Below are 18920 nucleotides of genomic sequence, written 5' to 3' on the forward strand. Positions count from 1 at the left end.
AAGACATTTAAAATTCTGTATGTGACATGTTAAAAACTGTTCAAAATACAAAAAGGTAAAACCACAGCAAATATAAAGAGCTGGAAAAAAATCTGCAAGTCTCACATTCCTTAGTAATACGGCTTGAACAATATCAGCAACGTGTGCTTTTAAATACTCTTACAGTAAGAAATTGTAAATAACCAACATGCTGACAACAATGACAGTGGATATAAAATCTGCTTCATTTCTCTTATTGTTTATTCAATTATTTGCTGCTATGGAAACAGTGTGCAATCCTTGCTGATTCACCCACTTAGTGCAAATTACCTGGTCTTCTCTAATTTCAAGCACTTGAACTGGAAGACTTCTTGTAAGAATGTGTGGTCTCATCCAATCCCATTTTGAAACCAGCACAGCCTGAAAAACAGGGTCTGTATTTAAGGCACTAGATATCACTTTAACACAAATTCCCCATTTTCAAATATGTGTGTTGCAAGAACTTTTCCCTGCATTTTTTTGTGGGATCAAAATGTCAGTATCCCATTAAAGCAATGTTTTTTTAGAAATTTACAGGAGACACCACTGATGGTCAAAAAGTACGTATTTTATTATTCTGTTTTCAGTTATAAACAGGATGATGATAATCAAAAGTGAGGAGAAGCAGCTTTCAGGTACTGACCTTCTGATGCAATGTATGCTGGTTGGAAAACCTCAACCAAAACCGTAATGGAATTTTATCACACACTAATTTAAGTGGCCAAAAGGAGCCTAAGAATCAAAAATTAGTTTTGAAAATATGTAAGAGTGCAGCAGTCCTGTATAATAAATGCAGAGTGCCATTCCTTGATTTTAGCTTCCATGAGGAGGTATCTTTGTGTGGTCTGAATTAAGACATCTTATTGTTTATTAAATTCTTTCTTGTGACCGCAGCATTTCTTGAGGGACAGAACTATGGGCATATAACCAAAATTTTTGGTATTAAAATACAGTAGCCTAATGCATGTAATATGCACAAAACAGTTGTCAAGTACTTATTTAATGTGTGTATCCTCCCCTACAATGCTGAACACATCTTCATTCTTATTCCAAGGTCCGCTGGGCAAACTGTACTTTGAAGAAGGAAAAGCAAAGCCATCAGGAAAGCTGCTCCATACCAGTTAAAAAAACCCAAGTTCCCAAGTATCTGTGGATTTCTCATTTTTGTATTTCATTTCAAATGTTTTAAATAACACTTTAAGTTATAAAATATTTTACTTCACATTAAAGAATGTTGCAAATAGTGCCAATGTAACAGCTGCAAATTCCGTTCAGTCCTTCCCAGAAGACTCTGGAGCTGTCACCATTGCAGGTCAGGGGCTGTGCTAAAGTTCATCATGCTTGAGACCTGTAACCAAGGGGAAAAAATACACAGAAGCGTTGCATAAAGACAGTGCCTGGGTGTGTAAGATGTGGAGAAAGCCCTTTACTTTCCACTTCCTGCTAAATCAGTCAGTCCAGCAACATGAACTTCATTTTTGGAGTCTTGCTACAAGCTGACCAGAAGCTTTCACAAAGAATAAAACTCACTAAGAATTCATTATAAGGAAAAGTGATTTTGTTCCTCCACTCAAAACTTTTAAATATTTATCTGCTAGGTTTTTTCTTCAACCCTGAGAGCTGAGATCATCTTTTCATTTTGTTTCACATTAGTCCAAGAAGTCAAGTCTTACTGGGAACTCTGTATAAGTGTTTGGTTTTGGGTTTTATTTTGTCTGGGTTTTTCATGCTAACTAATTTAATTTAAAACAATTTTAATTAAAAAAAAAAAAACAAAACAAAAAAACAACGAAACAAAACCCCAAACGAATAAACCAAACCTCACCCCCAAAACAGAATTTAGTCTAGTGCAAAAAGGCCTGGGTAGAAAAGCCTGGAGTAAGAGATGCAGAGGCAAATTAATACTCAGTTCCCTACTGCTTAATAGACATGAGCTTTACATGATCCAAGTGAAGTCTAAGTTAATGTGTTTATTTAATATTTGTGGCTAGAATTATGTGTGACTGCTGGTTGTGTTTGAGGTCCAGGAAAAGGACACCACTGAGCTTTCTCTTAGTTTCTGGCATGAAACAAGAGCTTTTGTCCTGTCAGCATAATTCCTGTGTAAAGAAGCACCACAAAAGTACTATTTCTCTAAGAACAAGGGAAATTACACAAGTACAAGATTTGTGCCTACTGACCCCAGTCTCAATTTCAACTAGACTAATATTTAATTTTTAAAAGCTAGCAGCTGAATATGCATGTAAATTACCTTTTTGAAATAATGATGTTAGATTTTTCTTCTCTCTTTCAATTTGCTGTATTAAGTTTCGGACCTCAGAGTCATAATCAGCCCATTCAGGAACTATCCGGGCAGCAGCCTTTAGTTTTGGTTCTTTGGTTTGAGGGTTGTTGCACTGAAAGTTTAAAACATATTACATATAAACAAAGCAAATGTGAAAATAACACCTTTTCAGAGAATTTAGCTCAAATGAATTGTAAATACTTTTCTTTTTGCTGACTGTAAGTACAGCAGGGACATGGCTGGCACAAGACTAGTAAGATTTAGACAAAGTTGCCCAGGGAGATGCAAGATTGACGTTGGCATATTGAAACTGAACCTGATGTGGGTTTTGAACAGAGAGCACCTGTCTTTAGAGCACAAACTCACTCTAATAACTGTAAAGACACAAAGAAAACAAAATCATTTACATACTGAAAAAAATCACACCAATTCTAACTGTCTGTTCTTTCAAATTGTATCTAAAGCACCACAAATGTGTGCATTGTCAAAAAATCTAAATGGGGGAAAAATGGGATGGGGATAATAATAACAGGAAATAGATTTCTGTCTCCGTTTCTATTCCCATAGAAAGAAACTTTCTCCTTCCTAAACATGGAGAGTGTCCTGAGCATTATGCATTTAAAACTTTGCTTTATCTCCTGTTTGTAGCAATGAAAGACAGCAAGAAAACAATGATAATGTTCCAGTTCTGGAGGAGCCTTCTATGTGGGGAGAACGATAGCAGCCTGTAGTGCCCAGACTAATAACAGCACTTCCTCACAGATCCAGTAACTTGGCTGACTATAGAAAAATTACAAGGAAAATACATGCACGGGCATGAAAAGCCTCAATCACACCTTGTTAAGAGACAACAACACTTAATTTTTTGTTAGAGTTTTCAGCTTAAATGTAAGCAGATTTGGTACAGAGCAAGTGGGAGAGCTCTCAGAGGAGAGAATGTTTCAAGGGGATGGGATGGAATGCTGCAGTGCCTTCCAGCAAGGCTGCCTTCATGACATGACACACACTTAACCTGAAAAGCCTCAGAAATCACAGCCAAGTTGTTAATGTGTACAACTCATTTAAGGTCAGGATCAACTCACCAGGTCTATTGTTTTAGCCTTTTTCTTGGATTTATCATCACACCAGGTTTCACACCAAAGCCACTCCTGAGGGAGAGACTTAATGGCTACTTGATGAATCATGTTATTGGGAAGATCCTGTACAAATAAAATAATATATTAGCAATGAATGTAATGTAGCTGATTATCAAGCTGCTATTTAAAAATATTTTTGCTATAACCATTTCTGCAAGTTGTTCTTACATATCCTTCTAAAGGCTCACCTAGCTCTTTTCCAAGTAGATTCAATACTCAGTCATGCTCATTTTGATGGCCAATTCCACCTCTTGTTTGTCAAGCAATTCTTTCTGGTCCTTACATCTGTCCTCCCTTAGCTTGACATAAGCAATACTTCAAGGTCTGATACCCCTGGTTCAGATACTGCCTGTCATACCATAAATACTTCTAAAAAGTAAAACTCAAACTGGCTTTCCATTCCTTAAATTTGAAAAAAAACCCCCGACTCATAAAACATCATACAGGATTAGGCCCTACTCTAAATTGAGACGACTTCTAGGAAAATGGATTCCAGGAGCACGAGCTCGAGAAGGAAAAGCTTTCAACTGCTATTCTGGCTATGTTCCTTACTTCACTTCTGGGTTTTTTTTGACCTTTATTACATAGTCAGGTAGTCTTGTCATGAAAACTCTGAACCAAGATCTGGCTGAATGCAGGGAACGGCATTAATAAATGAGGAACACCTCAGGCAGTCGCTTGCTGCACTACTCTGGCCAGAGTTACAAAGAGCAGGGAATAACTGGCACATCCATTCAAGATCTCCCTCACGTGTGCAACCCTTATTACATTATATTTCAGAATAAATGTCAGTACTCAAGTATTAGTCACATCTTATTTTGCCAATTCACGTTGCTAAACGTGACAAAATAAAATAGCACATACTGCTGCGTTATGAAAGATGTACAATTTAATTCAAATATAGACATTAGTACCAAAAAATTATATCAAATATATGAATACGGAGAGCCAAGACATTCAACATTAATTGAATGTCTTTATTTTTTAAAAAACTTATAATTTTTGGAAGATACTTCATCACCATTTGAAATGGTCTATCACCATTTGAATTCCAAAAGAAGAAAGACTGGTTTTCTGTTGAGCCTCTCTGATTTTCTAAACAAAATCAATTTCTGAGTTACTACAGTAATTTTAGAAACTGTGAATTTAAAAACTGTTACTTGCAGTAAAAAGTAGAAAGTCAGCTGTTAGTTTCAGGATTGAAAGTAAACAAAAAAAAAAGGAATGAATACAAAAAACCCTCTGAACAAAATTACTGTACTGGAAGTCTAGCTTTTATGGTGTGTAATTTTTTCTCCCTAGGAGTTCTACACTTACTCTCCTTGGCATTTAAAATCACCATTTCTCCTCCTATCTACTTCTCTTTTGTGGTTTAAGAACCTTAACTACCACCCATGAAGACGGTACTGCTGACAAATCAGCAGAGACCTGAGATTGCTGCTTCTTTGAGAAGGGCAGTGAGCACTCCAGACAAGTATTTAAATGAAAATAGCAGTAAAAGAGTTACAATGCATCTTTATCAGTAGATGAAAACTCTCCAGGTCTCAGATACATTGCACTGTGGTTTGTATTTCCAGGAGTATTGCTGTATTTTGTGTAAGAAGCAGCAATGAAGACAGCAAGAGGTTCCTACCAATACAGTCAAGCCAGATTAATACAAAAATACGACTTTGAAATATTCACTTTATAAAGTACTTTCAATTCCATTCTGCTAAGATTTAGCTACCTTAACATCTGGTCCTTAAGTGGCTTTTGATTCAATCCAACAGCCTTAAATGGGATATATGCTATCATGTATTAAAGCTGTAATTGGAAATATAAGAATCTTAAAATGAGAAGTTTTAATATTTAGAGAACATTAGATAAAACCCATTTTCTGAAACCCAGCATTATGGTAGAAACTCTGTCACCTCTGAATCTTAAAAGGTCTTTCTGAAAGACACCTTGTACATGAACACACAGCTCTATCACATCAGGACTCTGCATGGGTGATCAGGGCCAGTAATTCATTCAGTTGCCCAGAAAAACGTGAACTCTGACTGTTGTTGTTGTTATATCAGCCTTTTGCTCTTAACATACAGCTAGAGGCTGCTCCAGTTCCAGGTGTCCAGTCTAGTCTGAGTTTTTAGTGTGGCTGTATTTCTACTTTTCTTTGCCCAGTATCACAAGAACTGCTATTTTAAATTTTTACTTTTATTTATGGAAAAAAAATGCAAGTGGCAATAATGCCCTTATGTAAAAGAGAGAAACTTGCTTGCAGAGCAGGGGTGTGGAAAAGCACTGAGCAATGTGGGCTTTGCTACCATGGGATCCTGCTGCTGCTAGAGGCAGGTAAAAATCTTCTGTGGTTTAGTAATTCCACAAGGAAAACATCAAAAGCAGGGACAATCTCACTCATGAAGCCTTCTGAGGTTCACCCAAAGTGAGACAAAGCTCAGCCACCTCAGGGTGACCATGTACAGCAACCACCACAGCGCACTTGCAGTTAACTTAAGAAAGAAAATTCAATTTACGCTTATGGAAGAAAAAGAAGAAAAAGGTAATAATAAGCTCTTGCTAAACGAGAATATAATTACCATTATCAGAATATAGGATTATCATCACAAAAACATAGAACAACTACAAATAAAGGTGAAAAGTCCTGTAGGTTGGGTTTTTTCTCCTTTTTAAAATTAAAAATAATCATCAGTGCTCAGTTTTCTGAACTGTGCTCATATACACTCCTGAAAATGGGCTAAAACAGCAGTAAATGTTAAACAGTTTTGGAATAATGTAACATTTATGTTGAGATACAAGATATTCCATACATACTGAGAAAGATAAAGAAAAGAAACCCAGAGATGCTCAGAGCCATATACCTGATCTAGATTTGACAGACTGTTTGGATCCTGACTAAGAGCCTGGTACTGGCCCCGAAGCCTGTCTCCAGCTGCAATCTTCCTGAACTTCTTCAGGTCCACAACATACAAGGCACTAAAAGGATTTAAAAAAAAAAAAAAAACACACCCAAAAAAACAGGATTACTGACAAGGGTTTCACCTTTTTTTTTTTTAATAAAAGTAACAACACAGTAAAACATGTTCCCATCCTGAAGGGACATTTTTCTTAAGTGGCTGAAACTTAAAACAGTGAAATCCTTCATAAAATGGTGAAATCAGTATGTCATCAGAATTCCTGCCTTATTCATCTCTCACTGAGAATGGCTTTTGAATGCCATTCTCAGTGATCAAAACCAACACCCAGATTTTAATCGAATTCACAGACTGCACAAGAGATTCTCCTACCTAATATGGTATTTCCTTTTCCCGAGGTGTGAGGCCCAGTATCCCGATTTCCAGAAGCGGTACCCGTCCATCTCTCTGCGGCTGTCACAGAAAGGAGTGTATCCATAGGGAGCTCCATTTAGGTCTAGGTCTCTGAGTTCTTTCAGGTCACTTCTCACAATCTAAACAAGAATATGTTTATTTTTATAATTTAGTACTGTTTCTATGAGGGTAGTTATTGCAGCAGGCTTTACAATGTTTAATTTTAATTTAAAAAAAACCCCCCTCAGATGCTGTAACAGTGGGGTATAGATAAACTATTCCACTGGGATATAGCTACTAAATTATTCAGAAGTTCTTACAGCAGTTAGGACAGACAACCAGTGTTCCCAGATGGTGTATCCAGATGAAATTGCAGAGAGTTGCAGTCTGCATTGCTACACCTAAATTTAATTTGTTCTTGAGCTTTGGAAAAGGACCAAAATACATCAGAATTTGTCTCAAGGTTTTTAATAACCTTGTGATAAACTCTTCAATCAAGTGTCTCAACTCAGATCTGAGACAGCACTTTGCCTTTCAGTACATTATACAATGTTCATTCCTGCATGAAAATTTAAAATAGAGATAGGATTCATCTTGAAGAATTTCAGCCATCTAGAAGTCGCTCAAATGCTCCGAATCACCTCAGACACTGGCCATAGTGGAGAATTCATCTCACAATCAGCCAAGGATGGAATGACTCCAACATGCTTTCAGTGAAATGCACCTTTAAGATCACACACCTCTCTCCAGGTGCCTTTTTCTCCACACAGACAATTTAGGACAACTCAGAGTAGGGAAACTCTTAATGTCCACACAACTAAGTCAAGTGAAATTCTTGCATTTACATTCTTCAACACCACTGGTTCTGTTTGTACAACCTTAACAGTCTTTCAATACCAACACCCGAATAAAATGGCCACAGAAAATGAAACTGGATCAATTTAAGCCCAAATTAATTCTTCATACAGTTATTTTCCATTGTTTTTTCTTACCTGGTCAGCATCGACAAATATTATTTTATCCACAGCCAAAGGGAAAAGAACATCCAAGAAAAGAATTTTGTAGCCCCAGATAATTCTTTGTTTTTCTGTCTGTTGATAAAGCCAGCGGGGCCACTTATACTGGACCAACTCATACTTGAACCCATACTTTTTAGCCATGTGAGGAATTACATCCTAGGAGAAAAACAAAAAGAACAAAAACCATCAGGTGCACATATATGAGACACACAAGGATGTAAAAGGAAAAGGAGTGAAAGCTCTAATGCAGCTGCAGCCATGTTGGCCTTACTGACTACATAATTTATTATTTTAAAATGTTCCCTTAGTTTCAGCAGTATTCTCAGCTACACCAACAGAAATAGCATTTCATGCAAGCTCTTGGAGACTATCAGAAGAGAATAAATTATTATAATTTACCACTGGGCTTCATGTTCCAGAAGAGAAGAACCTTATACCTAACACTAGTATTTAACAGATTCAGGGATTACTTTCCACTGTGAAAATTTAATTTGAATTAGATAATTATATAATTGCAATTTAAAAAAAAACCCCTAAAATTTAGAAGAAAAACAAAGAGGAAGACTTTTCTCCTACCTTAAATGTTGGGGAGAGATAGTTTTTCAGAAACCAAAATTTAACTGGTGTTTTTGTATGACGTAGGACAGAAAGCATCATAATTCTGTGGAAATATAAGTCTACAATAAACAAACAAATACACACAGGTCATTAAATTTTAACTGCACTTAGAAAGTACTAAAACTCTCTAAGTATGATTTCTTTAACCCAATTTAAGTAGAAATTTTTAACGACTTCTAATTAAAAGCCTTAAACAGCATGTGTTCAAGGGCACTTTGAGATGGCCTTATTTGATCCAGATTGGCTAAGCAAGAGTAGAAGGAACAAATTCAAAAAGTGAATCTATTAGCATGTTTTATTCTAGGAGAGGCGCCTGACAAAATTAGAATAATGGTTTGTACCTTATATTAACTTGGCTACTGAAATAACTTATTTAGAATATACTGATTGAATTTAATAGGTTGCTGAAAAGAAAAAAAGTGAAGTTCATGCCAGATCTCCTGAAAACCCTTAATAACTGTAAGAATCTCTATTTTGGCTTCAATTATTTTTCACTATTGTGACCTTTGTTTGGTGTAACCAGACAGGTATGAAGTGCTTTACAACTGTACAAGAGTTCAAGTCTGCCTTAAAAATCAAGATATAATGAACTAGAAAATAAGACAAAGCAGCAGGTAGGATGTTTAAAGAGTACTTTTTCTCCTTTGAAGTAAATGTGTTTTTCCCTTTATGAAGGTGGTTGCAGGCTGAAGGGAAGAAACACAATGCTCAAACTTCAGATGACTCAGCAGTCAAATCACTAAACCAGTGTTCAAATCAGAAAAGTAACAGAGATGGTTGTGGACAGATCAGGCAACGCTGTAAGAATTCCTTAAAAGCAATCACTGCTCATTGAAAGGACCCTGAGATAAGTAAAGCCATATGTGCATGTAGTAAATCCAGTTTGTACTAAACACAAACAGATACAACTCCAATTAAGTCACTTCAGTTGTGTCTTTATACAGAGAGGATGAACTTCATCTTTTATGTTTGTACTTCACACATGAAAGACATTTTCTGTCTTCAAAGAATAATGGTATTTTTGAACATCTGTATGTTAAATACCACTTTGTTCTTAAAAGATTTATTTAAGTCCTCACTGTATACAGCTTTGTTTTGAAATTTTATTACTTAGATGTTGTTTAAAAAGTCAGTTTCTTTAGGTCATTTAGTTTTACTGAGAAAATTTAGAGTATTTGTATGAAATTCTTGTTTCCCCTTTTACATTTCCTTACCTTAAAAAACGTTCATATAAATGGCCTGAAGCAACAGAAAAAATGTTAAGAATATCACTTTCCTTTTCCTTCTCATCTGTTGAAATTTCTTCTGAAAATCTAAGAATTATTATAAATAATTATATAAAGCAAACAGCAGAAAAAAATCCTACTATATTATCATTAATTAAGCTCAGAGAATTGAGAAAATACATAAAAGAAATACAAATCCTGCAGTAAACAAATACACTTACATTCTGCTTCCACTGCACATGCCTATGATACCACAATCTTTTGGGAGCAAAATGTCATACCCAGTCACTCAGGACAAACAACAGCACTGCAAAAACAATTGGCTGTCTCTAATATTTTCATTCAAACAGAACCCAAATATTACAAGAATTTAATGTTTTATTAAAGTAAAAAAAAATAATCAGAAATATACACAGCCAGGATATCTTGAGAACTGGTAATTTTAAAAATAAGAAACAGTTATTTTTCCAAGCCTCATCCACAGCATTCTCATTCTACAGCAGAATAACCAATGCATATTCTGGAAGTGAATGAAGTCTGCACAGCCCACAAGTGACTGAACTGAATATGTCCTCTAAAATACAGACTGAGCATAAGAAAAAGATGGTCACACAAAGCCAAGTGACAACATTTAGCCCAGCACCATCCAGCAAATGACATCCCAACAGCAAATGACAAGGCTGAGGACTTACAGCCTTCCCCAGAACACTCTCATAACTTTCAGAAGTCTGTGGTGACAGGATTTCCCAGTGCTTTTTGTAATACTCACTGAATTCTTCAGATTATTGATTCCTCTCCCTATAAACTAACCTATGTATTCGAGGTATGTTGCACAGAGGTTTCTGTTTCTGCTGCACAGCATTCTTGGCTTATTTTGAATACCGAAGTCTGCCAGGGCTGGTTTTGAATCACGTGCCTTCCAGCACACAGAGGCAGGGAATGGTGGCTGCAATCTCTCCCAGGCACTGCTTCACAGATCTCAGAACTGCAGAGCCAGACTGGTTACAGTTATGAAATTGTTATCAAGCCATTTGATACTGCAGGAAATTTACCTCAATAGTCTTTCGTGTGAGGTGAGTCATTCCTCACACACTTCGACTGCCTGAGTCATTCCTATTACTTTTTCTTCTGGATATATCCCTTTTAAAAGTATCCTTTAGAAAGTGTAAAAATAGGTATCCTCATAATCTATAAGAGCAAATGAGACAAGTCTTGGATCTCCAATGTATTCAAAAGAATTCAGATCACTCCACTGATACAAAGCTGAAACCTCAGAAATAACTGAGAGGCTGCAATGTGTTTAAGTGGTGTGAATAATCTTTTGAGAAACCCATGTTCTTTTCACTCAGGCATGGTGAGAGAGAGACATCAGTGGAGTGGCATTGTCTGCATGGGATAACATCTTCAAAGAAGACAGACAACCTCTCAACCAGCACTGAACTCTCACAGGCTAAAGACTGCAGTTCACAGGTCCAAGCAGTCTGTCTCCTTTCTTCCTGACTTTCTGTCCTATGTCTTATATTTAGTGATAGCAGGACTGAAAGAATGTCAAGCTCTTTGTAAAGCAGCACTCACGTGTGAAAAAAGAAAATCGCGGTTTGATGCAAGGATCTTGACAATATTGATTCTGCAAAGCTTTACAGAAAGCAGAAATCTCCCAAAGCTGCTGGCTGACCTGTAAGGTCACATGGGAAAAGTAGTCACTTGGAGAAGGGCAGGTCAAGTATGAAAGGGCTTGGGCAAAGTGGAGTGCACATGTGGATTCCTGTAGCAAACAATGTGCTGCTGGATATTCTTTTAATTCTGGGATAGCAAAAAGGAAGGGTATTTGACAAGATCCTAGATGGCAGGAGGCTGACAGACAGTAAGCCTCAAATAATGCCCTTGAGCCACAACCTTGAATCACTGGGAAGAGCAAACAAACTTCACTGGATGAGGGGCTTCCTTAGCCCAGCCAAGCTCAGAGCATCATGAATGTCACTGTGATAAAAGGCAAGACCTGGAAGATTTGAGACATCTCTGGCCTCGTAACCTTCTTGGAGGGAGTTAAGGTTTTGATCTCTGCACATACATACTTTGACACAGCTAATTAGAAGTGGGAAGCTTGAAGTCAATGAAAAATTCCTTCAACTAACATCATTCTTCAAAGGAGGCACCTTTGTGCAGCAATGTGGGTCCAGTGTGGAAGAAATTTTTGAGAGTTGTAGCATAGTAGTCTGGGAGGGTTTCTGAATCTAGTCAATATGGGTACAAACTGAAAAATGGGAAATTTAGGTTAGATAGTAGGAAGGAATCCTTTAGTGTGAAGGTGGTTAGACACTGGAACAGGCTGGCCTGCTCCATCCCTGGCAGTGTTCAAGGCCAAGCTGGACAGTGCTCTGAACAAGCTGGTCTAGTGGGAGTTTGAGACTAGATGATCTTTAAGGGTGCTCCCAACCCTTAACATTCTTTGATTATTTTATATTGTAACAGTAAAATCATCTGTGGATAAATGGTGATAAACATACAATCAGCAAAAGAGACTCAATGTAGTCTAAGGTCTGTAGATACTTGTGGCACAGGAGGCTTTATCATAAGAGATTTTAAAGGTGGAACAGAAGCCAGTCTTTGATCTACCAAGAGATGTGTGTGTACTGGAGCTAAGTGATTAGTAGATAAAGTGGAACTGCTATTCCTTTTCTTTGTTTCCTTTAGCAGTCTGTGACTGACAACCATTGCCCAAGCTACTGAAAACTGAAGAACTGTTTGTGAGTCTTGGTCAGAACAGCAAATTAGAAATACTACAAAGTTATTAGCCCCAAATGTAATGCTTGAGATGCCTATTACAATTACTTACAGAACTCAAACTTCAAAGTAAAAGGTAAAAACACTTCTGGAGATTTCATAGATTATGTCTAGGAGCAGACAAGCAGCGTTGGCCTGCTTTTTGATGTTCAGTTTGACATATCTGAGTACCACATAACCAGCTGAGATTTTCACATTGAGACTGATTCCCTCCCACAGCAAGATGAAAAAAACAGCCAAAGGACAAAATTAAGAGAAGCTGGAAATGCAAAAAAGGTATTAAGAAGAGAATAAAAAAGAATATTTACAAGACATTATAGCTTGTCTTTCCTCCTTTTATTTTCATGATAAATCCCTTGGAGAGACTTTTTACACATTTGTATCACTATCGAGTAAGAAAATACTTGCTGTGAGTGAAAATAAACATGTCCTGGAACAGTTGAATTAGAAGCAAATTATGCATTACCTTGCCACTGATTCTACATTTCCTTTTCTTCCTGTTGTTCCATCTGTAAGAAGCTCTTCATTCACTTTATCAGGCTTTTTCTGTACCTAGTCAGTAAAATAAATGCCTTTGTGCAACTTGGTAAGGTAGTGATTAATACTTACATTATGATATCTAACTATGGTGTACTAGATGGCTACAGCCACTAAGTATGGTGATTATTAAATCAGCCAGCATGTTTCAAGCCCTCTGTACATCTTTATGCAAACAATAACTACAAGTGTGGCGAATTTTATCGCATTTTCCTCCCTCATGAGTTTGTGTTCCAGCCATTAGCTGGCAGAAACCTAGCACCTCACAATGGAACTTACCTGAATGAGAATTGTCATTCTCACAAGCCCTTCAAAAGAAGAAAGTGACAAATTTGTCACTGAAACAAAAGCTCTCCCTTTCAACTTAAACGATTTCTGCTGTCTTATGCAGATGCTTATAAAGACTCGAGATTAATTTCATTTACCACCTGAATTTCCTTGATTAAAAGAAATCTAACTGCTTTTGAGAACCAAATAGCTTCTTACAATGTGCGAACATACTCAATTCTAATCATACTAATTTCACATGTTTATATTGCCAAGCTAACACAGATTTCTGATGACATTAAATCAGCAGTCTTTTTAGACAATGCTCCTGAAACCCCATCCTACAGATCAGTGAAATGATTCTAGAGTTCAACTGAATGGCAGGGTTTACATATTCTAGTTATAGGCTTAATACATACCACCTTTCACATAGTAATATTCCCATTCTGGTTCAAAATAGGAAAATTAAGCACCCTTTTACCCATTCTCTGTGGTTTAAAGACAGGCTCATCGTGCTCCAGAGTCTTACACATCTTCTCTGGGTTCTGGAAACTTTAAGTCACAGGACTGGGGAGGAGACTCACCTCTGGTGTTTTAAAATATTTACAAAATTATGGAAAATATATAGCATTATGAGGATCTTTCTCCTCAGTACAAGCAGTGCTTCATTAGCTGTTTTTGATACATCTAATGAAAGCAACATAATTTTGTTGACACAAATTTGGTTAAATTCAACACACATAATTTTGACTTCCACTCTGGAATCTGGACTTTGTGTAAGATCTCCCCTTAGTCATTGGAGAGAAATGGATGTCTCAAGAAGTCATTCTCTTGGTTTAAATCCATGTATGAGCTGGGATGAGCAGTCCTTTGGACTCTCTCCTGCTAAGCAGAAAGGGAATTTAAGTCACCAAGACTACACACTTGGTCACCTCAAGCTAGATGAGATAAATGTTATCTATGTTTAACAGCTATTTAACAAATCTCCCACACAATTCGTATAACCTGATTGCATCAAATTAACTACATTAATTTGCACATCCTTCTCTTTAATTATACAAAATCTAAATTATATATTTCAGTATACATATTTCAATTAAATATAGCCTGAGACACGTAAGCATAATTCATATTTCATATAAAGAAACACTGCATACATACTTGAACTTTGATAATTTTGCTTCTGAAGTTGTTTAATACCACAATAACGTCTGTCAGGTCAGCTACAGAATCTGTTCCTTCATGGCTGTGAGGAGAAAAAAGCCCAGGCAAATGTACTGTCTCATTAAAATATGCATTGTTACTTGGGTTTAATCAGATAATAAGGTTTAGAGCTGCTGATATTTACAGAAAAAAAACGACTTCACTTGCAACTAATTATATTTTAACTTCAAAAACTCTGAGTTTTTATCCATCACTGGATATTGTCCACAGTCATCACCTTAACTTTTTAACTTGAATTTTCACAGGAAATTTACTAATCAATGAAAAACTGCAGTAACCTAGAGCCAAACACAATACTATGTATTATATAGATATATACAATATTCAAATTTTAAACCAGAATTTATTTTTCAAATATGGAAAACATCTTAGAAATTGTGTGATGGCATTAAACGTACTTTTAAAACAGATGTGCTTTAAAAAGCATAGGGAAAGCTTCATCACCGTGCTGAGATAGTGAATATTGGCTTTCAGCTGGCTGTGGAAATTGTACCCCTGAAGACACAGCTGTGCAAGCAGCACATGAACCTCTGCCCTACTGAACATCTGTTTAAAGCCATTCAGGTGTCTCCAAACTATTGCAGTCCACAGAGTAACTAATGTGAAAAATGTTACTGTGATACAGTACAACAACAACCACCTAATTTTCAAATTTTCTAGCTTTTACACCTCCACAGCCCATATATTTCCCCTTCAATCCCTTCTGTCTTTTATCAGCATTATGTGGGCTCCTCTTGCTAAAGCTACCCACACAAAAAATGGGTTTAAGAAAGTAATCTGCTACCCCTTAGGCTTCATTTTTTCTCCCCTAGAAAACAGAAATATTTAAATCTTGTTTCAATGTGTATCATACCACTTACCTAAACACTGCAGCATTTTACACACTCATCTGAATTTTCTATTTAATACTTTCTTTTTGCAAAATTTGCCTGTAATCACTAAGCCTCATAGAGGTGGCCTATCCTTGCACAAAACAGTGTTAAGAATTATCTGAACTTTTCTACTCTCGGTTGTAGTTTTATTTTCACACTTTTAAAATACCATATATATACACACCCAGACAAGAATGGTCTTTTCATCACAGGGATGTATAGTGCTCAGACTTTAATTCCATTTTAAATCAAAAGTGCAACAAAGAAGTTCTAAAATAGTAAAATTTGATCCAAACACAAAGTGCTGATAGCAGCAGCTGGCCCGATGTTCCCATTTTTGCCCTGTGTTCACACAATCAAAATTTTCTCTTATTTGCTCAGTTACCTCAAAATCCCTATGCTATGAATTTTATGGGTAGATATGGAGGATTCTGCTGATAAAAAGGATTTTCCAAAGTCTTTGCAATATCCTCAGAGTGTTTGGCTTGGATGTAAATTCAACAACATTGCTTTGTCTCCCTAAATCTCTTTCATGGATGCCTCCCTGTGGGCTCCATCTTTACTGAGTGCCAATTGTTCTATTCTGCACAGAACTCAGTTTGATGAATTTCTGTCCTACTATGAACAACCTTTTTAAATCCAAGCAAAACATCTTGCATACTGACAGCACTATCACATATGTAATAATAGCTGCCTTATTGTCACGTAATTGTAAAAAGCTAAACATGTCTAGCAGACTATGTCACACCTTTAACATGTTTCAAAAAACTTAAGACACTTTTAATACATATATGTACCAATATAATACAAATTATAGTTTTCCATATGGGGAATAGAAGAATTAGGGTTCAACAAATGGAGATCCTTTAAAAGCTCAAGCCCAAGAAACAAACATACAACTCTTTACCCAAATTATAACAGACATACCCATACAGCTTAGCCGTCTGCATGACACCAAAATATAATAAATTATATCTATCTGCCCTTTTAAAAAGTAGAATATTCATCAGGATTTTATATATTTAGCTATAAATAATTTTCTGCCATCTTATCTTGCAATACCTACTTGTCTTCCTACCAACATCAAAGTCTCAAAAGTAAGCAGTGCTCAGATTACTGCTGGGTGTAACAATTCTTATTTTCCTAATATTCATAGCAATTTATTAATAACAAATTTATTTACAAGAGTGACTGCATCAAAATAGTGATCCTTGTTAGAAGCAGTCTCAAGAAGAAAGAGGCAGCTTATTTCAAATGTGCATTTACATATAGTAAGAATAAATTACTTCCAACTCTCAGAGAAGCAAGTAGGATAAATACTGAGATGTAGAACGTTCTTAAACTCTCTTTATAATGTACAGGCCTGTGCCTCAAAGAAAACAGGTTCACCTCACAGTTCAACAGTAGAGGGTATGACTAATATACATGGATAGAAAATAAACTGCATTAGCTCTTGGCAAAATTCCATCCTATCAAATAATTGCCTGACTTCTGATAGCAACTTCATACTATTAAAACTGTAAAAAATATCAAGGATCCTGGTGCAGCTCCACAAATACACTTTTCCTGTTGCACTTTAAGTCTACAGTTGGAATAATAAGATGAAATAAATTTCATTGTTTAGATTCCTCATGAGGTATTAGTTTTTAGTAACTTAGCTGAGTTCAATTAAGCCCATTTGTGTTACAGAGGGAAAATGGACAAAACCCCTGCAGATCATTTAAATTTCCTTTGATCCAGAGTAGAATGTAGAGTGGTTTCATTATTTAACTCAACTACACCTCATTACATTATTTTTTTAAACCAAGCTATCTTATATAAATCACTTTATATTTCTTAAGAATTAAATGCTTAATTAGACAAATGGTATAGATACAGTTGTGGAGATTAGGTGAATCTCTAAGGGTAAGAACTATGTTTTTCTGCTTTTTCAACAGATTTTAAGTGATTTCTGGAAAAAAATAAAGTGAAAATTGCAAACAAATAGAATGAATCTAACATTCCATTAACATTTCTTCTTGTAACACTGATATTAACTAAGTGTTCAAAACCACAAAGAGGTTCATAAAGTTCTATGCTTTTTAATAGTAGCTGATAATTAATAACATATGGAACTATGTATTCCTGGGCTTCAAGTAATAATAAATGTTTTATAAGAAGTAGACTTATTTCAAGCCACACAATTACTTTGAGGGGGAAGAGAGACAACAGGAAAAAGGAAAAAAAAATGAAGAACTGAAGCTGAAATTACATAAATAATATTGCTCCTCTAGAGGGGATTAGATCTAAACCTTCAAGAGAAAGCTCTCATATGCTACAAGTCTATGCTTTTACGTAAAACATGGGGGAAAAGGTGATTCTTCTAAGGAATAGTTGGAATGATGGTGAACACATATATTCCTGTACATGAAAATCAACCATGGAAATTACAGATCTAGAAGACAGAGATGTCACCTAAATGCCAGTTACAGGAATACAACTTTCTTTCTATGGACAGAGGTTTCTCCCAAGAGAGGGAAATGCGGTGCTGTCAACATGCAGACAGGATCTCGAAATGAAGGGTGCTTTGATATCCTAAGGTGAAGGAGGTGTAACCACGGTGGTCCTTAGATGATTTAGACAACTAAGAAACTCAGAATTAATCAAAGGAAAAAAATCTAGAACTGAATTTACTACAATGCTCCTGTTTTAAAAAAGATGCCACCTATAAATACACTGCGTTCAGAGGCATCCTCAAGACTGAAAAAATTATGAGAGGGAAATTTGTGGTATTTCCTCCAGCTGATCAAGACAGTTCTGGAGAACAATGGTCCATTGGACATAATCTCGAAGTTACATGTTAAGTATGTTGGGAGTGCCAAAATACTAATTGACAAAACCATGAGTGACATCTCTACAGAATCTGGTACAAGCCACTGTGTGATAATGCTAAGTATACATGGAACTGACAGGACAAGTCAGTATAACTGTACAGTAAGAGACACTGCTAGCACCCACTCTAGCTGAGCTGCTTAGGTTTATTATGCATTAACATACTGAAATGCCTTCAAACACGCGTGAAGCCATCAAACAACAACTAACAGTACAAGGAAATAAGTATCCCTTACAAACTTTAAATCATCATCTGCATCTTATACTTTTTTAATGCTATCTTTGCTCCTTCAGTGTTGTCAGATCTTTTCAAAATATACTGCACTTTCAGATTCATTTTTGTTTCCAAATGATGGATTCATACTTACGAAAAAACCTGGTAAATCTCCTCAGACCTTCCTTTACGCAATCTCAGTGTCCAAGCACCCGGATTTGCTTTCAGCTGAAAATACCCCTAAGTAAAAAACACAGGCACTTGTTCTGGTTGCATTTCAGACTCAACCATCTTCATATATAAAAATCAACTATTCAACATTTATACTAGCCCTGAAAGAAGTGTGTCAGTGATGGAACCAACTATCAGCACTCCTGTATGCCTGTTTTAATGTCTTTAAGTGCTACATTTCTTTCTAGCTGAATTTGAGTTGCATATAAAAACTCCACCAAGGACAGCAAGTAAAAGAGCAGCAAAGAAATAAATTATTGAACAGATCTTAAATTGAAAAGCTTCTTTGAAACTCAAAGTTTCTGTCTGGAACA

General features: G+C 36.2%; 1 protein-coding gene across 1 annotated transcript in view; it reads right to left on the reverse strand.

Moving 5' to 3' along the window:
• Positions 1-1306: 1306 nt before the first annotated feature.
• Positions 1307-18920, reverse strand: part of UGGT2 (UDP-glucose glycoprotein glucosyltransferase 2) — a 64395-nt gene continuing 46781 nt past the window's right edge. Inside the window, exons 27-36 of the mRNA XM_062514821.1 lie at positions 18530-18615; positions 14356-14440; positions 12857-12942; positions 9595-9693; positions 8339-8423; positions 7736-7918; positions 6723-6883; positions 6297-6411; positions 3385-3501; positions 1307-2414 (exon numbers count right to left, since the gene is read on the reverse strand). Of these exons, the coding sequence (XP_062370805.1) occupies positions 2235-2414; positions 3385-3501; positions 6297-6411; positions 6723-6883; positions 7736-7918; positions 8339-8423; positions 9595-9693; positions 12857-12942; positions 14356-14440; positions 18530-18615 (1197 nt within the window). The 3' untranslated portion in view covers positions 1307-2234. The remainder of the gene's footprint in view (positions 2415-3384; positions 3502-6296; positions 6412-6722; positions 6884-7735; positions 7919-8338; positions 8424-9594; positions 9694-12856; positions 12943-14355; positions 14441-18529; positions 18616-18920) is intronic.

Source organism: Cinclus cinclus, chromosome 2, assembly GCF_963662255.1.
Source record: "Cinclus cinclus chromosome 2, bCinCin1.1, whole genome shotgun sequence".
Lineage (NCBI taxonomy): Eukaryota > Metazoa > Chordata > Aves > Passeriformes > Cinclidae > Cinclus > Cinclus cinclus.